Source organism: Monodon monoceros, unplaced genomic scaffold (assembly GCF_005190385.1).
Source record: "Monodon monoceros isolate NGI ecotype Baffin Bay Population unplaced genomic scaffold, NGI_Narwhal_1 Super_Scaffold_9, whole genome shotgun sequence".
Taxonomy (NCBI): domain Eukaryota; kingdom Metazoa; phylum Chordata; class Mammalia; order Artiodactyla; family Monodontidae; genus Monodon; species Monodon monoceros.
Genome location: NW_021703786.1, coordinates 18,383,526 through 18,409,251, shown reverse-complemented (window position 1 = coordinate 18,409,251; position 25,726 = coordinate 18,383,526). Strand labels below are relative to the sequence as shown.

General features: G+C 56.3%; 4 protein-coding genes across 8 annotated transcripts in view; 3 read left to right on the top strand and 1 right to left on the bottom strand.

Moving 5' to 3' along the window:
* Positions 1-697: 697 nt before the first annotated feature.
* CCR10 (C-C motif chemokine receptor 10) lies at positions 698-2,836 on the top strand. The gene is made up of 2 exons (XM_029212595.1): positions 698-741; positions 1,609-2,836. The coding sequence occupies exons 1-2, from the start codon at positions 718-720 to the stop codon at positions 2,674-2,676; spliced, it is 1,092 nt and encodes a 363-aa protein (XP_029068428.1). The 5' UTR covers positions 698-717; the 3' UTR covers positions 2,677-2,836.
* A 2,022-nt stretch (positions 2,837-4,858) lies between these two features.
* On the top strand, positions 4,859-14,174 carry PLEKHH3 (pleckstrin homology, MyTH4 and FERM domain containing H3). Of its 4 annotated transcripts, none has more exons than XR_003792017.1 (13): positions 4,859-5,481; positions 7,488-7,543; positions 7,881-7,960; positions 8,059-8,250; positions 8,337-8,494; positions 8,606-8,726; positions 9,507-9,813; positions 10,391-10,598; positions 10,838-10,974; positions 11,270-11,402; positions 11,598-12,031; positions 12,335-12,526; positions 13,244-13,628. XR_003792017.1 is itself a non-coding variant. In XM_029212535.1 (13 exons), exons 1-13 carry the CDS (start codon positions 5,320-5,322, stop codon positions 13,415-13,417), a joined length of 2,370 nt encoding a protein of 789 aa, XP_029068368.1. In that variant the 5' UTR covers positions 4,897-5,319; the 3' UTR covers positions 13,418-13,628. The 4 variants fall into 4 exon arrangements, 2 of the variants coding, with proteins under 2 accessions (XP_029068368.1, XP_029068366.1); XR_003792018.1 differs by having other exon boundaries at positions 4,897-5,481; positions 10,838-10,965; positions 13,244-14,174; XM_029212535.1 differs by having other exon boundaries at positions 4,897-5,481; positions 10,838-10,965; positions 11,598-12,056.
* A 305-nt stretch (positions 14,175-14,479) lies between these two features.
* TUBG2 (tubulin gamma 2) lies at positions 14,480-19,608 on the bottom strand. 2 transcript variants are annotated; one of them, XM_029212582.1, is made up of 11 exons: positions 19,321-19,589; positions 18,917-19,029; positions 18,545-18,712; positions 18,168-18,236; positions 17,749-17,864; positions 17,216-17,342; positions 16,105-16,191; positions 15,855-16,004; positions 15,286-15,438; positions 15,041-15,202; positions 14,480-14,917 (listed from the first exon to the last, which is right to left on the bottom strand). In XM_029212582.1, the coding sequence occupies exons 1-11, from the start codon at positions 19,367-19,369 to the stop codon at positions 14,720-14,722; spliced, it is 1,392 nt and encodes a 463-aa protein (XP_029068415.1). In that variant the 5' UTR covers positions 19,370-19,589; the 3' UTR covers positions 14,480-14,719. The 2 variants fall into 2 exon arrangements, with proteins under 2 accessions (XP_029068415.1, XP_029068414.1); XM_029212581.1 differs by having other exon boundaries at positions 14,522-14,917; positions 17,749-17,828; positions 19,321-19,608.
* Positions 19,609-20,891: 1,283 nt separating this feature from the next.
* Positions 20,892-25,726, top strand: part of RETREG3 (reticulophagy regulator family member 3) — a 57,762-nt gene continuing 52,927 nt past the window's right edge. The window contains exon 1 of the mRNA XM_029212580.1: positions 20,892-20,907. The gene's annotated coding sequence lies outside the window, so the exon portion shown is untranslated. The remainder of the gene's footprint in view (positions 20,908-25,726) is intronic.

Below are 25,726 nucleotides of genomic sequence, written 5' to 3'. Positions count from 1 at the left end.
CCTTTCTCCCTTGTATCTCTCTGTGCTGTTCCTGGTCCTCCGCTGTTCTCGCCTCTCCTTCCACCCTCTCTCTTCTCACCTCCCCCCTCCCCCAGCCTCTCTCTCCTGGCACGCGCCGCTTTCCCGGACCCCGCGCAAGCGCGCGCCTCAGCCCTACTGCGAACGGGCGGGGTAGAGAGCCTCCCGTCGCCGGGAAATACCCTGAATAACCCGAGGCCGACAGGGACTGTGGCCGCAGGGATGGGGGAAGGGAGGCTAGGGCCGGTTAGGGGGTCCTGAAAAATCCAAGAAAAGGGAGTTGGAAGGGGAGGGTGCTTGGAGATGAGGAGAAGAGTAAGTAAAAGAATCTAACATTTTCTGACAGCAAATTATGCTCCAGGCACCCGTACTAGGCACCCTCAGCACCCTGTGAATTCTGCATTTTTACCTCACTCCACTTTGCAGATGAAAAACCTGAGGCTCAGAGAGGTCAGAAAACCTACTTAAGATCACACAGGTGGCTAGCCAACGATGATATTACAAAACCCATTCTTTTTCTACTGGCACGGTAAGGAGAAATTATTTTTTAGGACGTAGAATAGGAAAGTTAGGTAAAGACGGCCCACAGACCCTAATCCCCACCGCCCTCCTGGCCCTTCTCCCCGCCCCTTCCTTCCTGTCCCACTAGTTTAACTTCTGTCCCCAGTGGCTTTACCTCAGAAACCCGAGTAGCCAGAGATGGGGACTGAGCCCGCAAAGCAGGTGGGAGTGGGGGCAGGGGGGTAATGGTTACAGAGAGGGAGGGTTAGGTGAAGGGACGGGATTCTCTACCTAGCACCAGGCCTCTGCCATGCTGTGACCTACCTAGGATGCCTGGAGCCCTCTGGGACCAGGGCCCCTCCAGATAGATCGGGCTGGTAATGAGACGCTGGGATTCGGGGACGGGACTGGGGTTCAGAGGGAGGATGAGCTGAACCTAGAGATCTAAGGTCCCAACTGAGCCCAGAAAACCTGAGCTCCAACCCTTACGACCCCCTTGTCATGAGTAGTTCAGTGCACCTGTACTGGAGGCTAAGAGGTGGGGGTGAGAAGGGGAGAAGGGAAAGGAGACATAGAAAACCTCTCCAGGCCAAGCATGGAGTCCAGGGACCAGGTGTCAGGCAAAGTCTGCATGTAGATGTTCTTCCAGGAGAGGGCGCTGCAGAGGAACTGAAGCGCTAAGATCTATTAACAATACAGACACTTGGCCTATGGAGAGCACAGATGCTTCACATTCATTACCTTCCTTATTTCAAACAACCCTGCCGGGGGGCGGGGGGGGGTTGCTGGTCAGGATTTCTAATCTCGACATTATGTATTAGGCAACTGGAGAGCCAGAAAGAGCAAGTGATTCACTCAAGGTCACCGAGGAAGCTGGATGTAGAGGCAGGAGGGGTGCGAGGGAAGCCAAGGCCTGTCTGAGGGTGTGCTAAGAAGAGTGTGGAGAAGAGTTTATGTCTTCTCCCCGGGTACTGTACCATTGTACCTGGTCACACAGGAGCCCCCAGCTTGGAATGCATGTGTGTGGGGGGGAGGTGTGTGGTGGAGGCATGCCTCATAAGGTCTCTCTTCTCATTTTGGCCTCCCCAGGTCTCCTGGGGCCCCTACTCCGGGGACGATGAGGAGGCATACTCGGCTGAGCCGCTGCCAGAACTCTGCTACAAGGCCGATGTCCAGGCCTTCAGTCGGGCCTTCCAACCCAGTGTCTCCCTGACGGTGGCTGCGCTGGGTCTGGCTGGCAATGGCCTGGTCCTGGCCACGCACCTGGCGGCGCGACGCGCTGCCCGCTCGCCCACCTCCGCCCACCTGCTTCAGCTGGCCCTGGCCGACCTTCTGCTGGCCCTGACCCTGCCCTTTGCTGCAGCCGGGGCTCTGCAGGGCTGGAGTCTGGGAAGTGTCACCTGCCGCGCCATCTCAGGCCTCTATTCGGCCTCCTTCCACGCCGGCTTCCTCTTCCTGGCCTGTATCAGCGCCGACCGCTACGTGGCCATCGCGCGGGCCCTCCCAGCTGGACCGAGGCCCCCGGTGCCGGGCCGTGCACACTTGGTCTCAGTCATCGTGTGGTTGTTGTCGCTGCTCCTGGCGCTGCCTGCTCTCCTTTTCAGCCAGGACGGGCAGCGAGAAGGCCAGCGGCGCTGCCGTCTCATTTTCCCCGAGGGCCTCACGCAGACGGTGAAGGGGGTGAGCGCCGTGGCGCAGGTGGTCCTGGGCTTCGCGCTGCCGCTGGGCGTCATGGCAGCCTGCTACGCGCTCCTGGGCCGCACGCTGCTGGCCACCAGGGGGCCCGAGCGCCGGCGCGCGCTGCGCGTCGTGGTGGCCCTGGTGGCTGCCTTCGTGGTGCTGCAGCTGCCCTACAGTCTCGCCCTGCTATTGGATACTGCCGACCTCCTGGCGGCCCGCGAGCGGAGCTGCCCCGCCAGCAAGCGCAAGGATCTGGCACTGCTGGTGACCGGGGGCTTGGCCCTCGCCCGCTGCGGTCTCAACCCCGTGCTCTACGCCTTTCTGGGCCTGCGCTTCCGCCAGGACCTGCGGAGGCTGCTACGGGGTCGAGGCTGTAGTCCAGGGCCTCACCACAGCGGCCGCTGCCCCCGCCGGCCCCGCCTTTCTTCCTGCTCGGCTCCCACGGAGACCAACAGTATCTCCTTCTGGGACTACTAGGGCTGCGAATCAAGAGGAGGGGGGCGGGCTGAGGAAATGATTCCAGGGAGGGTAGCGGGAAGGGGGAGAAGGTGGGGGACACTGAGAAAGAGGTAGGGACATCAGGAATTGCTTCTGTACTTCGGCACATTAAACTGACAACATGGAAATGAGGGGCAACACAACAACTGTTACTATTTTTGACTCACCGGCTTGGAAGTGATTTGCAGCAGGGCAGAGCTGGTGGGTCCCCCACGGCCCCGCCCCTTCGCACTCCGCCGCGCTTGGCTCTGAGTGGAAGGCGCTGAGAGCCTGGGTGGGGGTGAGGGGCTGCTGAGCCTGCTAAAGCTTTAGGCACTGACACCCCCTCCACCTTCACCCGGTCTCTGCCAACAGAGGTGAGGTGGGGAAGCTGCCAGGCGACGAGGGGCGAGCGTTCCTCCTGAAATAGTGTAAGAAAGAGCTTTCTAACAACCAGAGTGCTATCCAGTAATGGCTGCCTTAGCAAGTACCGAGTTCCCGGCCTCTGGAATGTTCCGGCTGAGGCTGTCGGGGACTGTGTGTGTGCCTATGCCTGGTGTGGGGGTAGGAACGGGGCCAGGAGATTCCCGTTTTGGGTTGGATTCGGTTACCACTCTACAGTCCCTTCTAAGGTTCGCTGGTGGAGAGAAAAAGTTATTTGAAAAGTTGAGTCGCAGTTTTTCACCTTGGAGAAAATCCAAGGAGAGAATTCCAATTTGCAAATTTCCAAAGAGTGGTTAGCACGGGCGGGGTGGGGGTGGGGTGACAGCCATTCTCCGTCTTCCTTGGGGACGGGCTCAGAGGGAATGTACTGAGCCTGCCGGAGAGACGTTAGACAAGGGAAAGAACTTCCCTGCAGGCAAGGGCCTGGGATCCAGATAGGGAAGAGAGTATATGGTGTGGTGTTTCCATCCCTAGGAAGTCTCAGCGCAGGCCACTCTCATCTGGGGCGAGGGCAAGTCTGGGATGGCCTCTAAAGACATTGATTCCAGGTCTTTGTTTTACACAGTCACGACAGGCAGGATGGTGTCCACGTGCGACAACTCTCGCAGTTTAATATCCGGTCAGCCAAGCTGCCCCGACCACTCCAGCCTGGAGTCTGGGGACCCAGGGCAAGAGGGGCGGAGCGTGGCGGGGATGTCTCCAGGGAGGCGCTGGCCTGTCGTCCCCGCCCTGTCCCGCCGCGCCCAGCTCCGGCTAGCCTTCCTTCTCGGAGTCTCCGGCGGCTGAGACCAAGAACCACGGCCTCCAGGGGCCAGGATCCAGGGAAGTCCCGGACTCAGAGCCGATCTTCAAAGGGTCCCACACGCCAGTCACTGGGGGCCAACCTGGAACCCTCCACCAGTGATCTCAGGAATCGCCGCTGAGTCAGCAACGCACGCGCGCGCCCGCGGTCGCCCTGGCCCCGCCCCTCCTCTGGCCCCGCCCCGTCCGCTTAGAGCCTTGGTTAACCCCTTCCTACACAGAATCGCGGGATAGTCACCCTGAGGAGACTCCACTCCATTCGAAGACCACGGAATTCCCTAGAATCCGAAGTCACTCTCCCAACTGGAGTTCAGTGAGCTGTGCGCTCTACATTAGATTTTATTTCCGGCCTTGGTCTGCACTCTCTCAGAGTCTCTTCCTCAGCTTCTTCACCTCAAGAGGAGGTGACTGGGATCGCGGAACTGGACTCCCTCATCCAGGGGCGGAGGGCTACCTCTAGGGCTGTGCTTGGCGCAGGTAGCTAAGGCTGTTTCCTTTCTCTGGAACCCTGAGACGAGACAGGGGTGCAGAGGACAGCAGTCGGAGCCTTTCTCTATGCCCTGTGGGCACTTTGTTCTCCAAAGCTCCTGCTCGAGTGCTTTTAATTTGTTGGTTGGTGAGCCAAGAGTTAAAACAAGAGCTTGAAGGCGGGCTTCCGTGACGTCCCTAGCAGTCCGTGTCCGACCTCCGAAGCGGGGGCGTGGCTAACATCGCGTTGCCCCCTCCCTCCTTATTCCCCTGCCCCTCCCCGCTGTCACCAAGCCAGGGACACATGATGCAACCCGCCGCGGTTTCAGTAGCTTGATTGGTGGCCGCGCCCGGCGCCAGGCACAGGGATTGGGCAGAGGAGGCTGTGACGAAATCTGGACACAGCCCTGTAAAGAAGGGAGGAGAGAAAGAAGGGGGGGGGGGCCGAAGGGGAGGGGGTTGGGGAGGCGGGGTCCCGGCACTGTGCTCGCGCCCCTAGCGCGCCAGTCCCGGGGCTGCAGGGAGCGCAGCGCGCTCGGCCCGGGCCCCGGCCACCGGACGCCCTACCGGACACGACCCTCCCTGGAGCTTGGACAACTGCCCACCTCGGACACTGCACCGGACACTGCCCCCCACAGGGCTGGACACTACAACGGACACTACTTCCCAGCTCCGGACATTGCTCCCTCCTCCCCCACCCCCGCTTCCCCCCTCCCCCTCCGGGGGCCCAGACTCTGAGCCCCCCGCAGGCTCTAGCTAGCGACCCCTTGCACCCCAGAGCCAGACACTGCCTCCTCCCAGTCCCCCTCTCCCTTTCCCTCCTCCCTCCTCATCTTTCCCCCCGCTCGGGTCGGAGCCGCGCCAGTTTCTCCGACCCCCTGCAGCTCGGCCCCGGCTGCCCGCACCCCAATCCCCCGGCTGCTCGCCCGGATGCCTCTCCCCGGGGGATTGTGGTGGCTCCTCTGCTGCCGTCGAGGCTTTACTCTTCTGCACCGGGACTACGGGGACGGCGAGCTTAGCGGGGACGGGGACGAAGACGAGGACGAGGAGACCTTTGAGCTACGGACCCCGAGTCCAGCGGGCGGCGGGAGGGTAAGTCCCGGGGGGTTTGAAGCCTTGTCTCAATCCCTCTCACTACAACCGGCCGTCACGCCTGATCCTGCTCCAGACTCGAGCCAAACGCCGTGCTCTTGTGGACTGGGGACTCGGGAGACGTTTTTGCCTGGGGGCCAGAAGCCCCCGAGAGCTCAAGCAGCAGCCCGCCTCGGGATGTGCCTGTGGGCCTCGCGCAGCACGCTGGGCGCTGTCCACCTGCTGGGGGCCCTGAGGCAGGGGAGGCGTCACGCCTGGCCCGACCTGGCCCAGCCTCTCCCATCCCCGCTGGGCCCGCGTCCCATCCCGTCTCCTTCCGCCTCCGCCAGCGCCGAGGAATGTGGCGAGGCCGGCTGGGCGGCTCGGACACCTGGGTCCGCTCCGCTTCCAGTTCATGAGCACTGAGCGCTGGGGCCAGATGCGGGAGTTCCCGCCGCGGGGACCTGGGCAAGGGGAAGCAGGCATCCTCACACTGGGGTCCGTGGCGGGGACCCCATGGAGAGGGAGCTGGGGGCCACAACTCTCCGAGGACCCCTCATCATTACCCTGACACTCAGGGCCTCCCTGGTGAGGCTCCTGGGGAATCCCTGAGGGAATGGTGAGGGACACTCGGCTCCCGGGTTTTGTCGAATCTCCCCGTGGCGAAACTGAGGCTCTATTGGTGTGGGAGACCATCATCCCCTGACGTCCCCTCTCTGATGCCCCTGCACGCCAGCAAGCAAACTTCGGGCAACCAGACTCGCGTGTGCTGTGGCCTGGGTCAGGCTCCCTTCCCCCGCTCAGGGGTCCCCAGCAGGCCCGGTGGCTCAGTGCCCGGGTGGGGCGGGCTGCGCCGCTGGGGCCGGCGCCAGCACCTGGCGGAGGCGGAGGGCGGATAAATATAGAGGGGGGGCGGGGAGGGAGGGAATCAGGGGACTGCGATTAGGGGAGTTGGTCTAAGAGAAGGGTCAGCACCTGCCCTTATGGTGGTGTGGCTGAGAGCCCCTCTCAGACCCTCCAGAAGATAAGAGGATCTGTGCCCCCGAAGGCACAGGACCCAGGCGTCCCCAAGGTTCCAGCCTGAGCAGGGTCGGCTTTGTGAACCACTGCCATTGCCTCCCTCATGCTCCACCTCCACCACCGCCCCCCTCCTCGGAGCTTGGGGACAGGTGTCCCTGGCCCCCTTCCCCCACCTCCCCCTCCTGACTTTAGCTGCCTGGATGCAATGGGACCATGGCACAGTTCCCGCCTGACTTGGCTCCTGGCAGGGTTTTAGGCCTTTCTTAGACCCCAGTCTACAGTAGAAGTTCCAGGGCACAGGGAGTGTGGTAGGGGGAGGGCAAAATCCTGGACTGTACCTCCCATGGAGAGTATTCTTCAGCCTGGCCTGAGCCCCAGCAAAAGGACAGGGTCTTTACTTCCTACTGAGTTTCAGGGGTCCCTGTGGGAGGGTATAAGAAGCTCTTGGAGAAAGCCCTATACCGAAAGGGTCCCTCTTCCCTTCATTCACCTCCGTGCCTACTGCCTGCCTGCCAGCCTGAACGCCCGCCAGCCAATGAAGGGAGATGAGGAGGAGGGGGTGACTTCGACTGCCAGAGCAAGAAAGGACTTCATCCACCTCTCCCTCTTCACAGATTGGGAAACTAAGGCCCAAAGACTCGAAGGGGCTTGCCAGGGTTCCTCAGCAAGTTTGTAGATCCGAGTTAGCGGTTGAGCCGGTATTAGAACCCAGGTCTCCTGACTCTCTGCCCAGTGCTTTTTCTACTCTACCCCAACACCTGATTGCCTCTTTAAAGAATCACAGCGACCAGGCGAGAGTCTTGGCTTTTTAGCTTGGGCTATTCTGTAGAGACTGGTGGAAGGGGCTAGCCCAGTGGCTTCAGCTCGCTCGGTCACAGTCACAGTCACAGTCACCATCCCACTCCTTGATTCCCCAGTCCTCTGAGCAGCACTGTCCTGGGCCAGAAGCTACTGGCATCCTGCGAGGAGGGTTCTTAGCCTGAGGGCTGCCCTGCCTGTTTCCCCAGGGCCCCCTGGATGTGACGCTGACTCAGCCTGTGAGGAGCGGTCCAGTCTCAGACAGGTGAACTCAGCCCCTGCGTCCCATGGTCTGGGACCCCCATGTTCACCGGCTTCCCTCCCGCGGTTGTGCAATAAGGGAAAGGCCTTACGCCGGACGCTGTGGTTTGGCCGGGGTCCCGGGGGGCGGTCCGGCTGGGGGCGCGGGGAGGAAAGGGGGGGTCCAGGCTATTTCTGGTGCGAGGTCAGAACGGCCCAGCAGTTCCCACAGCCTGGGGGAGGGGTGCCCAGCCCGGGGAGTAGGCACCCCTCGCTGTCTGGGGAGCCCATAGAGAGGAGCCTCCTGGAGGCGGGGTGCAGGACCGGCAGGCTTGCCCAACCCTCGCTCCCTTCTTGCCCAGGCTGCAAAGCTGGGAGGAGACACGGAGCCTCATCCCGGAGAAGGGGCCGTCAGAAGACGACCCAGACGTCGTCGTGAAAGGTGGGGATCCACCTCATGCGCTCTAGAGGCCCCAGTCCCAATCCTCCACGGGATAATGTCTTCTCCTGCCGATCCTCTTTCCCTCTTTCTCCCCGCAGGTTGGCTGTACCGCGAGCCCCGCGGAGGAGGGGCGCGGCCCTGGTTGCCCCCGCGCCGAGCCTGGTTCGTGCTCACCCGGGACTCCTTGGACCAGTTCAGCAGCAGCGGGAAGGGGGCGCGGCGCCTCGGGAGCCTCGTGCTCACCAGCCTGTGCTCGGTGACCGGCCCTGAGCGCAGGCCCAAGGAGACCGGTGAGACCTTATGGGGATTCTCCTACCTCCCTAGGTAGCTGCCCCAGCCAGCCCTGATTGACCTCCGCGGCCTCTCTTTCCCCCAGGTCTGTGGTCAGTGACCGTGTCTGGCCGGAAGCATAGCGTCCGGCTCTGCTCGCCCCGCCAGGCTGAGGCAGAGCGCTGGGGGGTGGCGCTGCGCGAAGTGATAGCCTCCAGGGCGCCGCTGGAGACCCCCACCCAGCTGCTGCTCAGGGACATTCAGGTGCGAGGGAGGGAACTCCATGGACAAAGAGGAGGGTGGTGGACCCATAAACTTTCTGGGTTCATGGTGAGCCCCCTTCTCCATCACTTTGATCATTTCCATGGCCTCTAGGAGAGTTATGGGGACCCGGAAGCTGTGGCCCTTATTTACAGACGGAACCCAATTCTGAGGCACACTAGTGGGGCCCTGTATGCCCCACTCCTGCCCCTGCCCTACGGAGTCAGTGCCCCAGGTGAGTGGTGCCATGGCCCAAGTCCCTTGGGTGGGGAATCTGAATGCCTCACCTGATAGGGATCTAGGAGTCCTCAGGGGGCCTACCCAGCCCCTCAGTTTTCAAAGGATGAAGATGAAACCAGAAGCTGAGCAGACTGGTACCCAAGGTAGAGGGGGAGGAAAGCCAGCACAGAAAGTAAAGGCTCCCTTTGACCACCTTCTCTGGATCTCATTCTGACTACTGATGTTCCTTCATGAGTTTTTTACACCCTCTATTTTGTTATTTCATTATACTCTCAACACGATGGCATACTGCCTTTACAAGTGGTGGAAAAGCCACCACCTTGGGAGAATGTGCTGACCTCATCTAGTTATACTTCTCCCCAAAAGGGAATAGTGACAGGCCCAGGTCCTCAAGCTAGAGGATTAAGGGGAGCTGGGAGAAGAACCCTGGTTTTCTGACTCGCGGTCCAACCTGTTTTCTGGCCCATGGTGATAGCTGTCAGTACCCAATTGCAGAATCTGAAGGTTGACCCTGTGTCCTTATAGTCCATCCATCCAACTCAAAGTGCAGCCTTAGGGGATCTGGAGGGGGAGATTCCCGGGAGGCAGGGGTTGAATTTGGCTCTGTGGGGACGATTGCTTTCCCTTCACTCTTCCTGTCCTTCGCACTCTCCCCTCCTTGCCACCCCTGTCCCCTTACACTCCCTCTGACCTTCCCCTGGTTCACGCCTTCCTCCCAGGGCCCAGCTCTGTGTCCCCTCTCCAAGCCGTCCCTCCGCCCCCGCCGTCCCCGCAGGTCCGGGCTACGCTCCCTTGCGCGAGGAGGCGGTGCGGCTGTTCCTGGCGCTGCAGGCCCTGGAGGGGGCGCGGCGCCCCGGGCCCCTGATGCAGGGTGTGCTCCAGACCTGCCGGGACCTGCCCGCGCTCCGAGATGAGCTCTTCCTGCAGCTGGCTAAGCAGACCTCGGGCCCCGCAGGCCCCCCCGGGCCTCCAGCTACCCAAGACCCCGCGGCCCTGCGGTACTGGCAGCTCCTCACTTGCATGAGCTGTACCTTCCGGCCTGGTGGACCTGTACGGGGGCACCTCCTGGGGCATCTGGAGAGGTGAGAGGGGAGGCGTGGGGGTAAGGCCAAGGCAAGGGAGCTAAGGGGCTGGAAAAGAATGGCAGGTCTTTCCAAAGAGTTTGGCAGATGGAGAACTTGGACCCAGACAAGGGAAGGGACTTGCCCCAAGGTCAGGGCTCTGCTAACATGCATAGTGGGAATTACAAGATCATACACCGCTTGCGGGCGGAGGAATTACAAAAAGCCTCCCGCTTTGGGCAGCGGAATTATTAAAAGGCTGTTTTTCTCGGAGCTGATGCAGTCCAGCGCCAGGGCTTTTAGGTTGGAAAGAGGAATGCGGCTGGAGTTTGGATTTCAACCCGAAGGAGGATCATGGAAACTTTGGGAAGTGGGAGGAGGCAGTAAGGAGAAAGCTGCCAGGGGCCTTAGAAAGTAATTCTGCTCCATACAGAGCATCAGGGTAGATTCAGAAGAGCTGGCCGCGCTGCCTTCAAGGAACTTAGAGTTGGAGGGGAGGGAATCGGCGAGGCGAAATAAACTATAAAGTAAGAAGGCAATAGGGTGGAGGTGAAGGAAAGCCCTTGGAGCACTGACTCTCCAGTTCTCCCTAACCCAGGACTGAGCAGGCGCTTCCGGACTCGGAACTGGCGGAATATGCGCGCTTCATACGAAAAGCGCTGGGCCGGACGCGCGGCCGGGAGCTGGTGCCCTCGCTGGCAGAGATTTCCGCGCTGAGCCGACGGCAGGAGTTGTTGTGCACCGTGCACTGTCCGGGGGCTGGTGCCTGCCCCGTGGCCATAGACTCCCACACCACGGCGGGAGAGGTAAGACCACAGAGAAAACCCCTGAAACCTCAACCTTCCTCCCAGCTTCCCATGCCTGGCTCTCCTGGTGCCTGGGCCCTAGGGTTTGCCCGAGTCTGAGAGTCATCAGTTGGGTAACGGCTGTGTGTGGCGGGACTAAGAGACCTGAAAGACCCCTCCAGTTGGACCCCTCCAGAAGTACTGGCAAGACCCCTGCGCGGTCTGGGTCTGACTTTCCTCTTATGTTCTCACCCCTCCAGGTTGCTCGAGAGCTGGTGGGGCGGCTGGGCTTGACCCGGAGCCGCAATGCATTCGCGCTGTACGAGCAGCGAGGGGCCCAGGAGCGAGCCCTGGCCGGGGGGACTCTCGTGGCCGACGTGCTCACCAGGTTTGAGAAGTAAATGTCCAGCCCCAGCCCTGCTCTCCGTTAGCCCATTCGCCTCTCGGCTTCGGTCAATCCCTAAGCAAACGTTTACCGAGCGCCTGCCGCTTGCCCGGCACAGTCATTTCACTGGTTCATGAACAGATGGATTCTTGTCCGCTGGCGGTTTGCAGTCTGGCTTCAAGGCTTGCCTCCTCTGTCCATTCCGCCCGGGCCCCGCCCCAAACATCTGGCCCCGCCTTTTTCCCCTGGGCCCGCGCCTTGGGGGCCCCTGCTTCCCGGACACATCGCGGCCTTCTTTATTCTGCAGCTTGGCGGCGGAGGAAGCCGGGCTGGAGGACCCGCCGGACTCCGGATGGAGACTGTGTCTGCGTCTTCACGGACCTCTGCACCCTGAGGGACTGTCCCCAGACGGTCACGAACTGCCCTTCCTCTTTGAGCAGGTGAGGATCTCTGGCATTCACGCCCAGCGAAGACCCGCGAGCCTGAACCCCTCCGTTTCTGGGCCATCGCATTTCGTCGTTATGGCAACCCCGGGGGAGGCGGTGCTCGAACCCAGACCTCAGATGCCACACCCCTAGGTGTCTTCGAGACGGTACCCCGCCGCTCCCGCGCTGATGACCCCTGCCTCCCCGTAGGCTCAAGCTCTGCTGCTGCGCGGCCGGCCGTCCCCGCCCGACGACACGCTGCGCGCCCAGGCGGCGCTGCGCCTGCGGAGCCTGCACCGAGACTTCTCCTCGCGGGCGCCTCTGCCGCGCCTGGACCGCTTGCTGCCCACCCCGGCCCCGCCGCGTGAAGACCCTCTCCGCCCGGTGCCCAGGCCTCCCCGCTCCGCCGCCCTGCTGGCCGGGGCAATCTGGAGTCCGGCCCTGGCCAAGAGGCGGGCGGAGCGGGCCCGGCGCGGCGGGGCCGGCCGCACGGCGGGAAGCGTGGCCCGCGAGGGAGGAGGTGGCGCCGGCACAGCGGCTGCTGTGCTGGGAGGCTGGAAGCGGCTACGGGGCATGGGCCGAGCTGAGGCCATGGCTGCCTACCTGGCTCTGGCGGCGCAGTGTCCAGGGTTCGGCGCTGCTCGGTATGACGTTCTGGAGCTGAGCACGGTGAGGGGGAGAAGGGAGAGGGGGACTCTGGCGGCCCGAGCCCCACACCTTTGCCCCAGAGCCACAGGCCCCCACTGTGGGTCACTTCACTCCCTACACCCAGCACAGCTGCCCATTCTCAAACCCCAGGAGTCACTGGCCCTGGGGCCCTCACCTCTGTGGAGCTGTGGATTATAGGGGGGAACCAGGAAACTTCTTGCTCACAGCCATCTCCCCACACCAAAAATAATGCTGCAGGGTCCCCTCCTTCCACCCTGACTCTGCCCGTCTGTCCGCAGGAGCCTGGTGGGGGCGCTCCACAGAAGCTATGCCTGGGCCTGGGAGCCAAGGCCATGTCCCTCTCCCGACCGGGTGAGACACAGCCCGTTCACAGTGTCAGCTATGGCCGTGTGGCCGCCTGCCAACTAATGGGCCCCCACACCCTGGCATTGAGGGTGGGAGAGAGCCAGCTCCTCCTGCAGAGTCCCCAGGTGAGTGGGAAGAGGGTGTAGAAGGAGGAAGGAAGGGAAAGGATGTCAAGAAACATTTATTAAGCATTGAGCATGGGCCAGGTACAGCTCTAGACCCTGGGGATCCAACAGTGATCAAAGACAAACTAAAGGAGCTTACATCAGAGCCAGCGATCAGACACTAAAGGAATCAAAGACCTTTTTTCTTTTTTTTTTTTCTAATTTTTTTGGCCACACCAGGCGGCACGTGGGATCTTAGTTCCCTGACCAGGGATGGAACCCATGCCCCCTGCAGTGGAAGTGTGGAGTCCCAACCACTGGACCCCAGGGAAGTCCCCTCAAAGACTATTTAAGACAGTGACAAATGCTACGCAGGAAAGGGTAGTGAGACAGGAAGTGATTGGAGGGGGCCATCGCATTAGGTAGGACGGACGGTCAGGAAAAGGTACGCAACAACAGTGACACTTAAGCTAGCCAAAGGAAGACCTGGGGGCACAGCATTCCAGGTAGAGGGACTTGCAAGTGCAAAGGCCCTGAGTTGAGAATAACCTTAGGATATTATAGGAGCAGAAAGAAGCAAGTGTGGTCGGCACATTGTGAGTGAGGGAGAGCGATGATGAGGAAGGAAAGACTGTAGGGGGCAGCTCATGTAAGGCCTTGGGAAGGAGCCTGGGTGGAGGTTAAGAAAAAGGAGAACCCAGTGGCCCCTTGTGTACTCTGACCTCTGTCCTCCCTTAGGTGGAAGAGATCATGCAGCTGGTGAATGCCTACTTGGCCAACCCCTCCCCTGAGAGGCCCAGCAGTAGTCTTCCTCCATGCCAAGACCTGCCAGACACCTCCCCTCCCAGCCAGCACCCGGGCCTGGACGAGCCCCAGGGACAGTCTGGCTGTTTGGGGCAGCTGCAGGACTGAGCTTGCCAAGAGGTCACGACCTCCCTCTTGCCTCCATCCTGGACTTGGACTGCTCTGCGATTTCAGGGAACCATGGACCCTTTTGGCCCTGCAGGGACAGGGCACACCCCACACCCAAAGGCTGCAATGGGTGCAGACAATTTTCTAGTTTATTTCTTAATTTATTTGTAGAAGAGAAGACACACACACAAAAATTCCTTATTTACACAAACCCTTGCTGCTGTGGGAGTGTTGTCAGTGGGACAAGTTGGAGCCCCAGGGCTCAGAGCTCCACCTCCGGGGATGCCCACACTCTGGGCTTTTACCAGCACTGAGGGGAGTCTGAACACCGCAGGGCTCCACCCTCCGTGACCTTCTGGACTTAACCTCCTCCTGGCCCGTATGCTGCCCTAGGGTGGTGGGGGGGGGCAGGCAAGAGGACAGTTTTGGAAGCTGGCAATCACCCTTCTTCCACCGAGTGGCATAGGGGTGGCCTCTTGGCATCCCTGAGGCCCGAGGACAGTGAGTCATCAGGACTGGCACTACCCAGTCCTACCCTGGTGTCCAGCTTCTGGGTCTTGGTTGGGTCCATCTTTAATGTCCCCACTGCTTTGGGACTGGAACAGAAGAAGCTTGGGGCAGGATCAGACCCAAGAACTTCTCTGGCACAGATAAAGAATTTATCAGGATGGGCTCAGCCCTACTTTTATCAGATTGGGCTGAATTAGATCGACTCCTGAGGACCTAATCGCCTTGTGCCTGGGAATACAGTCTTGGCTTTCCTGACCCGCTCAGAATGCTGCAGGCTGTCCTTCAGTAGCCTCTACAACCTCTGCCCTGAGTGGAGGAGGCTGGGGCTCTATGGGCAATATTGATCCACCCTGGGGCAGGAGCTTAGGCGCTGAGGAGACGGCAGGCAGCAGTAATCCTCTATAGTCTTGAGAGTAGGACTGGCTCCAGAGCAGCTTGGTTCTAGGTAAGGGATGCTCATGGAAACAGTGGACACACAAAGACCGGGACTCAGCTAGAGCAGGCAGAGGCCACCCTACCGACATATGCCTGGGAACTGTGGGGCACCATGGAGATACTTTTATCGTCCCCCATATTCACAGACCAAGGCCCGACTATACTCACAATGCAGCTTTATTACTTTATTAGAACTAAATAAGCATATCAAGGGTCAGGCATGGAAGGGAGGGAGCAGGGCCAACTCCTGGGCTGAAGAAGAACCTAGAAAGGTTGTTGGTGAGGGGAATTTGGACCAGAGGGACCAGGCATGATGGGGGCTGTGCTTACTGTCCAGTGGGTGCAGTGGGGAGGAATTCACTGCTCCTGGGTGCCCCAGGAGATGTAGTCTGGCCGCGTGGCTGCATGGTACTCATCAATGAGCTCCTGCACGACCTCCCTGGACCTGTCCAGCTCATCAAAGTTCTCCTTGAAGATGTCCTCCTTGCGGAACTGCTCCAGGAAGGCCTCCCGCTTCCGCAGCTTGTCATACTGCTGGCAGGAACTTTCAAAGAGCTGCAAGAGATGGAAATCTCCAGGAGCCAGTGCAAGATAAGGGGTTGGAATGGATCTGGGGGAGAATGAGGAAGGTGGCTAGTAGAAGAGAGTGGCCAAAGAAGACCAGGAGGCTAGGCTCACCGAGGAGATGCTGGTGTGGTTGGCCATCATGAGCCCGCTGACCCTGTGGGCAGAAGGCAGGTAGGGCGACTTCCTGGACAGGGCCACCTGGATGCTGGCTGGGCCCCAGGGGATGAAGTTGGCCAACTTCCGTTCCCGGATCCTCTGCAGGCTCTTGTGGACCTGGGGTGGGCACAGGAGTGGTGGTGGTAGCCTCTCCTCTACCCCTGTGGGCTCTGGGGGTAGAACGAAGGGGCCTCACCTACCTGGGTGGGGTCCACCTCCCCCTGGATGATGTTGAGGATGGCGATGTAGCAGTGGTTGGTCTGGCGATCCCGGCCCGTGGACACCATCACGTTCTTGGGCTGCAGGAGCCTCCTCATGACATCCAGGACCGTGGTCTTCCTCACGCTGGCCACCTGAGGGGACAGTGGCCACAGAGCAGGCCAGCACTCAGGGCACAGTCGAGAAACGCATGGACAGAGAGCAGTAGGCAACACACGTCCCCGTCAGACTCGGGGTAGTTTGGCCTCTGTGGGGAGTGTCCTTAGATTCAGGTCCACACTGAGCCTCTGCTGGGGGATCAGGGATCTCAGTCCTCCCGAGCTCAGCAAACTCATGCCCTTGTGCAGGAGCATCAGCAGACCCCGTACAGCCCGGGCCCTGCAGGGAGCCACAGGCAGAGGGAAGAGGAGAGCAAGTCAGCCAGGAGGTCGCCCAGCCTGTGCCAGTCCCTGAGCGCAGGGCCTCTGGGGGCTGCACGGGGCGGCTCCGGGTGCAGCAGGGAAAAGAGAAAGGCAAGTCAGGGCCTGCTGGGCCTGCGGGCTGCTCTTACCGACTGGTCCGTGGTGAGGGGTGTGTAGCCGGTCATGAGGAAGTGGAGCCGTGGTGTGGGAATGAGCGAGGCGATGAGGCCGATGAGGTCGTTGTTCATGTAGCCGGGGTAGCGCAGGGTGGTGGTGCTGGCCGACATGATGGTGGACACCTGGGGACAGGGGTGCTGTGTCAAGGGCCTTGTCCTGGGAGGCCTCCCTTCCCCCGATGGCGGGGTTCCAGTCCAAAAGAGTCTAGGAGTGAGGGCTCACCAGCTGGTTGATCTGAGAGAAGGATGGGTTCTGGATATGCAGGCGGTCTGTGGCGATCCGGTTCAGGGCTGTGTTGTCCAGCACCACCTGTGGGGACAGAAGAGGGTCACGGCACCTTTTTGAGGAGAAAGGGGGCAGAGAAATAAGTTATTTGCTTAGTGCCCCTCTAAACTCCAAAACTAGGAAGAAGTCCAAAACTAGGAAGTAGGTGTGCTAATTTAAAGGGCAAGTACTGTCTCTGGGGCATCAGGAGACACGTTTCTACCACCCAGTGCATTAAACAAATATTTACTTGTCCAACATGTGCCAGGCATGGTGCCTAGAGAAACTATGGAGAGTAAAACAGGCATGGTCTTCCCCCTCACCACATCTACAGTCTAGAGGAGGGAGACCGACATTAAATATAAAACAACAGAAAAGTATAGTTATAGCCTGAAATATGCACAAAGGAGTTTGACCTTGTCTGGGTGGTCAGGGAAGGTTTTGCTAAGAAAGTGACCCTTGGGCTGAGAATGTAAGCATGAGTAGGCATTAAACAGGCTAAGTGGAGCGGCTTCCCTGGTTGCGCAGTGGTCAAGAATCCGCCTGCCAATGCAGGAGACAAAGGTTCGAGCCCTGGTCCGGGAAGATCCCACATGCCGTGGAACAACTAAGCCCGTGAGCCACAGCTACAGAGCCTGCGTGCCACAACTACTAAAGCTCGCGCGCCTAGAGCCTGTGCTCTGCAACAAGAGAAGCCACCGCAATGAGAAGCCCGCACACCACAACAAAGAGTAGACCCGCTCGCTGCAACTTGAGAAAGCCCATGCGCAGCAATGAAGACTCAACGCAGCCAAAAATAAAATAAATTAGTTAATTAATTAAAAAAAGAAAAACAGGCTAAGTGGAGACACGTGGGGTGGGGGCGTGTTATTCACTTTGCTGAGAGTCTTGCTGCCTAAAGGGACTATAAGAAACTTGGGATCAGGTCCTTATTTCATAATTTGGTCCACCAGGTATGGCTTTGTTGGTCCTCTGTTCTCTGGGCAAGGGCTTGGGAAGGGCAGGGTGTAGATGTCTCTCTGGTTTGGGGAGGTCGACCAAAGCCCCCACTCCCTCCTCGCATGCTCACCACACAGTCTGCGTTCTGGGTCAGCCTTTTGAGCGTGAGCAGTGAGTTGTAGGGCTGGACCACCACATCACTCATCTCATCCTGGTTGGGAAACACTGAGTATGTCTGCACCAGCTTCTTGGGGTACCTGGGGGTAAGGAGGAGGGAAAGGGGAAGGTGACATAGTGAATTGGAAGGACTCTCATCACTGCCCATCTCTATCTTCTCTAGGGATAACAGGGGCCATTCCTTTCCAAGTGCCACCAACGTCTTATACAAAAGGGGTGAGGGCAGAACTGAGTCTTCAGAGCCCAGAAGCCAAAAAAGATAAGCCTAAAGCATCAAACCTCGTAGGTCCCCTTCTCCCCCTAGGCAAACCCCCCACCTGGGAGTTACTGCTTCCAAGATGTTCCCTGGGTGGCCAGGCTCTGTTCCTACCTATGACTCAAAGGTGGTAGTGGCAGGCCTTCCAGTCCGAAAGAAAAAAGCGATAAAAAGGAAAGACATTACCCAGGGAAACAGGGCTAATGCCCTCTCCCCAAACACAGGCTTACCTGTCATTCAGTCGCTCTAAGAGGTAGGAACCCAGGCCAGAACCGGTGCCCCCAGCGATGGAATGACACAGCACGAAGCCCTGCAAGGGAGGGATGGAGAGGCAGTCTCCAGGGATCTGGCAGAGAGGCTTCAGGCTTGTGTCATTCCCCATTCCCAACACGCTAATGTGTCAAGGCTTCCTCTATGTCCATCCAGACTGAGGCTCCTTGAGAAGGAAGGAGCTGATGCCATCCAGATTGGGATCTCCTTGAGGACAAGGACTGTACCTTATTTACCTCACTATCTCACATCTGTTACTCAATGGAAGAGTTTTGAATTGAATTGCCCCCATCACACATCTGATCAGGCTACCTCCTGACCTTTCCCCAGCACTTTTCAGCTTCCTCCCCACCCCCACCCCCCAGGGGGGCAGCCTCACCTCTAGGCTGTCACTTCCATCTGCTTCTCGGTCTATGATGTCAAAGATGTCTTCATGGATTTTCTCACCCTGTATAGAGACATGAGGAGGGAGGACGAGGATTAAGTTTCTGGAGAGCATCTCTTTTCAGCACCAATAATTCTACTGTCGGACACTGCTGCCACCTCAAACAGAGGGCTATGTCCCTCCCCCCAGAAATGCTACTTTGCAAATGGTTTGCACAAAGTTTGCATCAACCTCTCTCTGGCTGTCCCTCTTATCAGGATAATCCCCTTGTCTCTTATTTATTGTCAGTGTGGTCAAATTCCCAGACTGCTTGTGCCTGCTTTGCCCCAGGAAGGGAACATCAAGAATCTCTGGGATGGCCACCTGGATACCTGGGAGAATCCGCTGGCCCAGTTGTTGCCAGCTCCTCCTCCATGCTCTGACAGGTAGATGTTCTCTGGGTTGTAGAGCTTGGCATAGGGGGAATTGAGGATGGAATGGATCACCCGCGGCTCCAGGTCCAGCAGCACCGCCCTGGGGATGTAGTGCTCGTCGTCCGCCTGTCAAGGGGAGTCCAGGATCGGGCCCAATAAGCTCGGGCCCACCCACTCCTCCAGTCCTCCCAACTCTGGCTCCTGCCTGCCCTCCCTCTTCAAGCCAGCCGCCCTGGCTCCTCTGCCCAGCGGGTTTCCAGTACCAAGCCACTGCCCTTCCCTTCAGGTCCCCTGGGCCACTACCGGCCCTGGCCAAGTCGCTGGGGGCACCTGGTAGAAAAAGACGTCCTTGCGGTCAGTGCCTTCGGTGGCGAACTCCTCCACGATGCCCTCGGGGCTGATACCATGCTCGGCGCACAGCTGTTTCCAGAACTCGAACCCAACTGGGGGGAGAGGAGAGACGCCTGGATCTGCTAGAGCCGTAAGGCCTCAGGAGCCCAGGGTGAGGCTCAGAGGCTGTCACTCTCAGAGGGTGGGCCCAAGAGTCTGGGAGCCGTGACAGCCGGGAGCTGGAGGCAGGGCTCTCGGTCTGGGGTCCGGGGCTTGGTTCATCATGCGCAGTAGGGCAGGGGGTTCATGGAAGGGAAAGCGGGGGCTGGAGGATGCGAAGCACTCGGGTGGGACCCGAAGGGGCAGAACCGGAGACTGGCTGGGCCCGGCGATCGTTCGCTCACTCTGGTTGCCGCACTGGCCCAGTTGCAGGGTGATGATCTCCCGGGGCATTGCTTTTCAGACGAGGGCGCGCCAGCCCGTCCGGGCCCAGCGGGAGTCACGGCAGGGACTAATGCCTGGCAGCTGGACGCGCAGGACGTGGGGAGCGCGCGCTCTCTTCGGCTTTTGACGCGGATGCTCAGTCTGCGCGTGTGCAGTGCGGGCCTCCCCTCGGCCGGCGGCCGCGGAGCCCAACCTGGGCATCTTCTCCCCCACAGCAGTTGCAGCTGGAATTCCGCACAGGCGCAGAGTGAGGCCACGCCCCTCCTGCCCACCCACCCCAGCTCCGCGTCTGCGTAGTGAGACTTGCCAGGCCGCGGGGTAGCGACTGAGTGTGGGGGAGGGGAGGGGAGGGGAGGGGCGATTCAGGTGTCTGGAATCAGCCGCGCTTCACAGGTAGGTGAGTGGTTCTGCCCGCTCTGCTCGGTAGAGGGGCTGGATTCAAGCCAATTTTCTTCTTTTAAATTTCTATTTTTAAATTAAATGTACCTAACAAAATTTACCATTTTAACCATTTTAAACTGCAATTCTGTGGGATTAAGTACATACACATTCTGCAACTGTCACCACCATTCATCTCCAGAACTGTCACCTTCCCAAGCTGAAACTGTACCCCTTGAACAGTAACCCCGCCCCCGTCGCCACTCTACTTTCTGTCTCTATGAATTTGACTACTCTAAATAACTCATATAAGTGGAATCACACCGTTTTGTCCTTTTGTGTCTGTCTAATTTCATTTAGCATGTCATCAAGGTTAGTCCATGTTACAGAATATATCAGAATTTTATTCCTTGTTAAGGCTGTATAATATTCTGTTGTATGCATATACCACATTTTGTGTTTAATCCATCCATCCATGGACACTGGAGTTGCTTCCACCTATTAGCTATTGTGAATAATGCTGCTATGAACATGGGTGTACAAATATCTGTTTGACTGCCTACTTTCAATTCTTCTGGGTATATGCCCAGAAGCGGAATTGCTGGATCATAGGATAATTCTGTGTTTACTTTTTTTGAGGAATTGCCATACCATTTTCCACAGTGGGTGCACCATTTTACATTCCCACCAGCAATGCACAAGAGTTCCAAATTCTCCACATCCTTGCCAACACTTGTTACTTAAAAAAGAAAAAAGTAGACATCTTAATGAATGTGAAGTGGTATCTCATTGTGGTTTCTATTTTATTTTAAATTTAAAAAAATGTTAAACATACAAGCATGATTTTGTATTTTTACTATATATAGTTTTGTTTTGAAATTTTACATAAATGGTATCAGAGTGTGATATCCTTTTGTAACCTGGTTTATTTCACCCTACATTAGATTTTGTGATTTAGCCATGTTGACACATGTAGATTTATTTCATTCCTTTTAACTGCTTCAAAGTATTTCATTGGATGAATAAAACCAGTCTATTCTGTTTCCACACAGGGCCAGTTAGATTGTCTCCACTATCCTCTCTTACATCAAGTGAGTACAGGACTCGTCCACTTGTGAATGTGAAGGAAAATATCTCTACCAAGGAGATAGCAGCTTCAACTTTACAAGGTTTGGCATATTTTTTCCTAGATGGTTGTACCAACTTACACTTTTACTAGCAACATAATTCTCATTTCTCTATACTCAGTTCCACACGGGTTATCAGATCTTAATTTTTGTCAATCCCACAGATGCTCAATGGGATCTCATGGTTGTAACTTCCAGTTATGATCACAAGTAAAGTTGATTCCATTTTCTTTTGTAACTGACCTTCTGGAATTGCCTGTTCATTTCCTTTGCCCATTTTTTTTTCTATTGAGCTGTTTCTCTTAGACATTTTAAGATATTCTACGAATTTCTTCTCGGTTGTATGGGTTGCAAATATTATGGGGTCTATGGCTTGTCTTTACACTCTGCGCGTGATGTCTTTTGCCTTAGAGACGATTTTCATTTTAATGTAGACAAAGTTATCCATCTCTTCATTTACATTTTGCACGTTTTAGACCTTGTTAAAGGAACTGTCCCTTCTCCCACTATTATAAAGCTGTGCTTCTGTGTTTTCTTCCCAAAGCCCCATAGTAGTTTTGCTTGTTTCCTGTAGGTCTTTAGTGCATCTGGAACTTATTTGGAGGCCTGCTGTAAGATAGGGATCTACTTTATCTTTTCCATATGGATGGCCAATTGTCTCTGAACCAATTATGGCAGCGTCGGTGCAGTCCGCCCTCACCCCCACCCCAAACTTCCAAGCACCCGCTCCGACCTGGGCCGGCTTCTGGCCGCTCTTCCGCTCAGTTGGGCTGTCGGTCTGTCCCCGTCTGGCGAGCTTTCTCTGGGAGCCGTTGCAGAGGCGCTGGTGAAAGCACCACGGCCAAGAGTCATGCTCAGACGAGGTGTTTTTTTTTTTTGGTTTCTTTGTTGTTGTTGTTGTTTTCTCTCTCTCTCTTTTTTCAAAAGAGAACTCGGCCGCCTTCCAGCTCCGGCCGCCAAGAATCTTCAGGGCTTCTTTAGAAGGCTCTGGCTCGCCCCACGCCTGCCCCCTCCCGGGCTCAGTTTCCCTCCCCTCACCCCACCGGGCCTCCCCGCCCGCTCCCTCCAGCTCCCGCCGGGCTGTCGGAAGAGCTCGAGCGACCTCCTGGAGGATCTGCAGCCCAGCCTTTTCAGGGAGGATCTGGCCGCTCCCTTTGAAGTTTGAGGGTGGGGTCGGAGTTCCTCCTTCAGCCCCGTAGCTGCCCTCCCCCGACAGATCCGCTCCTTGGGGCTGCCTGTCTTCAGAGGCTTAGCCAGGCCCCTCTCCGAGTCTGCCCAGGTGAAGTGGAAGGCTTCTGAGGTGGGAGTGAACTTGTCAGCCCTCCCCTCCTTGTGGCTCTGGAACGGCTGTTTGCTTCCTTTAAAATAATAAGCTGAAAGCAGTTTATGAACACTTGTGAAATGCGAGACTTTAATTTCAGCCTTTTTTGGATTAATAACAGTGACTTGCTCCTCCTTCTAGTCTCCCAGAAGTGGGAAAGCTTCCTTCAAATCTTAGTTTATAGGCAAACAGGTTAGAACGTGTGAATTTCTCTGAGTTGGAGAAGTTGCAGTGTAAGTTTTCTCTAAGAAGCCATCTCTGACAAGCTAGAGGCTCCTCCAAGTCTGTAGACATGGGTTGGAAACTGAGATGCTTGTGTACATTAGCAGAGCTGAACATAAATCCTCCCAGTTATTAGCAGGCTGTGCTTTCCATTTCTGCTGAGAACGGACCTGGCTATCTGGGTTAAATGAGACGATGCATGCGCACTTAGCACAGTGCCTGACATAGTCAATGCTCAACAAATATTAGCAGTTTCAGATCTGACTTCTGTTGAGGTTGAACAGAAGGCCCAGGTTCATGGTCCTTCTCATAGGGTCTCAAGTTCATTACCCATGGCTTGATTATTGAGTGTTGAGTTTAATTTGCTTGGCTCCATATTCTCTGATCCAGGTTATGATAATGTAATGGGGATGTGACATTCCTTTGTCTGAGGCCTTGGTTTGTGTCTGATAATAAATGTAGCATTTGTCAACTAACAAGTTTGTATATGTCCTAAGCATTTATTGAACATTCCAGGTTGAATAAGACATAATTTTGACTTTTTTTTTTTTTGCCTCACCTTGCGACATGAGGGATCTTAGTTCTACAACCAGGGATTGAACCTGGGCCCTCGGCAGTGAAAGCACGGGGTCCTAACCACTGGACCCCAGGGAATTCCCAATAAGACATTATTTTGAATGCACCTTCGTCTCTGGCCTTTCCTGGATGCCTGGCCCGCAGTATGCCAGGAGCATGGGTATCTTGGGAAGTAAGGAGGCAGAGGTGCAAGGTTTGGAAATGAGGGTGTGTCTCAGGGGCTGGGAGATTTCGGGTCTTGAGACTGGGATCCTAGGACCCCAGGGACTTTAACTTTCAAAACGAAGCCAAGGAAAATAATTAAACAATGAAGGCAGAGAGCTGAAGCTCTTTCTGTGAAAGGAGTTGTGATAAATTCATATTTGGTTATGAAATAGAATAAAACTGGCTATTTTGTTCTGTATCGTTTTCTCAAGGAATAGGGAAAAGAAAATAAGCCTGAAGGTCATCCTATTTGCCAATTATTTGCTCATTCTTTTATTATGCGCCTATACTACGCAGAGCACGCTAACATGAACTGGGGAAATAGAGGTAACAGACCTAAGCACTCATGAACTTGTGGAGGAGATAAACTCACAGCAAGGTTGATATGTAGACAGTGCAGAGTTGGGGGCTTAACTTGAGGGTAGAGGCAGGGAGAGGCCAGAGAACTGGTGAAGACTTTTTGGAGGAGGTGGTACCTGGCCTATCTTGAATGTCTGGTAGGAATTAGGCAGGTGGAGAAAGTGGGGGTGGGGGAGTGGGGGGTGGATACAAATCAATAAGAAGAAAACAAACACTCAGAAAAAAATGGATGAAAGGAATAGATGGTTCATGATAAGTAAAAAATATATAAAAAGATGCTCAGTCTCACTACTAGTCAGAAAAACACACATTTAGGGACTTCCCTGGTGGCACATTGGTTAAGAATCCTCCCTGGTCCGGGGAGGGTCCGGGAAGATCCCACATGCCGCAGAGCAACTAAGCCCATGCGCCACAACTACTGAGCCTATGCTCTAGAGCCCGCGAGCCACAACTACTGAGCCCACGCATTGCAACTACTGAAGCCCACGTGCCTAGAGCCCGTGCTCTGCAACAAGAGAAGCCACCGTAATGAGAAGCCCGCGCACCGCAACGAAGAGTAGCCCCCACTCGCTGCAACTAGAGAAAGCCTGCATGCAGCAACAAAGACCCAACACAGCCAAAAAATAAATAAATAAAAATAAATAAATTTACTAAAAAGAAAAAGAAACACACACATTTAAGGCAAAAAATTATATGAGCAAAAATTTTAAAGATTGACAATATCTAGTGTTGATGAAGATCCTGAGAAATGGGTGCTTTTATACACTATTTCTATACACTATTAGTGGTAGTATAAATGGATACCTTCTAGAGGTAAACTGGCAGAATTATCGATATGTCCATCAATAGAGGTATAGTTAAATAAACTACTCTTAGCCCTACTAAGGAACATAAAGGAGCCATCTGTAAGAAAGATAAGGTAGGGACTTCCCTGGTGGTCCAGTGGGTAAGACTCCACGCTTCCAATGCAGGGGGCCTGGGATCGATCCCTGGTCGGGGAACTAGATCACACATGCATGCCACAACTAAGAAGCCCACATGCCACAACTAAGAAGCCCGCATGCCACAACTAAAGATCCCACATGCCTGCCGCAACGAAGATCCCTCGTGTGCAACTAAGACCCGGTGCAGCCAAAGGAAACAAATATTAAAAAGAAAAAGAAAGATAAGGTAGAGCTATCATTGGTGTGGAAAGGTGGCCAAACATGGCAGCTGACAAAAACAAGTTACAGAACAATATGCATGGTCTCATTCCTTATGACAAATCAGAAACAAAAGTATTTTTTGAGTGCATGTGGAAGGAAAAAAAAGGTGTGCGTGTGTGTGTTTGTGTGTGTATGCGTGTGTTGAGGGAGTTTATGGTGTGGAAGAAACAGCATATGTACAGTCCAGATGTGGGAGATGGCATGTTGAGTTTAGGGGGAACGAGGGAAATTTCATGTAGTGAACTGGAGACGTCAGCAGGCACCAGACCTGGATGCTCCTTGAGGACTAGGAAGCCACTGAAGGATCCTGAACAGGGCTGGGACAGACTCAGATTTGCCTTTTAGAAAGATGCTTCTGGTATCAGCGAGACAGGCATGGAGTGGAGCAAGAGGCAAGGTTACCAGCCAGGCCTGAAATGAGGAGGGCCCTGCCCAAGGGACAGAGTTTAGAGATACTGAGTGGAGAGAATCTACAGCAGTTCAAGATGACTGAACGTGTCATGGGGGTAAGGGAGAGGGAAGACTCTGAGTGGACAGATTTCAGTCTTGGGATGTTGGGTGAAGGTAGGGCCATGTACTGAGACACGGGGAATTCAGGAGGAGTGTGTTTGCACAGGTTGAGTTTGAGAGGCCTGAAGAATATCCAGATGGAAGTCAGGGGCCAGTACGCAACAGGGAATACACAGGCCTAGAGCTAAGGAGCAATGTCTAGGTGGAGAGTTGGCTGTACCCAAGTGGCAGTTAAAGCCATAGGCCCGAATAGGGTCACTCAGGGAGACTACATGGTGTGGGATGGTCCTAGCTTGGAAGAGGACTGGAATAGAACCTGATAGAATACAACACCTAAGGGGTAGGAAGACTGTATTGCAAAGAAAAATGAAGGAGCAAGCAAAAAGGCAGAAGAAAAACTAGTGCATATCAATGAAGTTTGATTGCCTACCCTCTTCATTCCTGGCACAGCCCTATTTTGTTC

What these genes read in the sequence shown, in the direction of transcription:
- TUBG2 (XM_029212582.1), bottom strand. Translation starts at nt 19,369, where the DNA reads ATGCCCCGGGAGATCATCACCCTGCAACTGGGCCAGTGCGGCAACCAG. An exon ending in GGGCCAGCGGATTCTCCCAG is followed by an intron (nt 18,237 to 18,544) that starts GTATCCAGGTGG and finishes GTCTCTATACAG; the next exon opens with GGTGAGAAAATCCATGAAGA. An exon ending in ACCACACCAGCATCTCCTCG is followed by an intron (nt 14,918 to 15,040) that starts GTGAGCCTAGCC and finishes CATCTCTTGCAG; the next exon opens with CTCTTTGAAAGTTCCTGCCA.
- PLEKHH3 (XM_029212533.1), top strand. Translation starts at nt 5,320, where the DNA reads ATGCCTCTCCCCGGGGGATTGTGGTGGCTCCTCTGCTGCCGTCGAGGC. An exon ending in AGCGGTCCAGTCTCAGACAG is followed by an intron (nt 7,544 to 7,880) that starts GTGAACTCAGCC and finishes CTTCTTGCCCAG; the next exon opens with GCTGCAAAGCTGGGAGGAGA. An exon ending in CTCCTGGGGCATCTGGAGAG is followed by an intron (nt 9,814 to 10,390) that starts GTGAGAGGGGAG and finishes TCCCTAACCCAG; the next exon opens with GACTGAGCAGGCGCTTCCGG.
- CCR10 (XM_029212595.1), top strand. Translation starts at nt 718, where the DNA reads ATGGGGACTGAGCCCGCAAAGCAG. An exon ending in GGACTGAGCCCGCAAAGCAG is followed by an intron (nt 742 to 1,608) that starts GTGGGAGTGGGG and finishes TGGCCTCCCCAG; the next exon opens with GTCTCCTGGGGCCCCTACTC.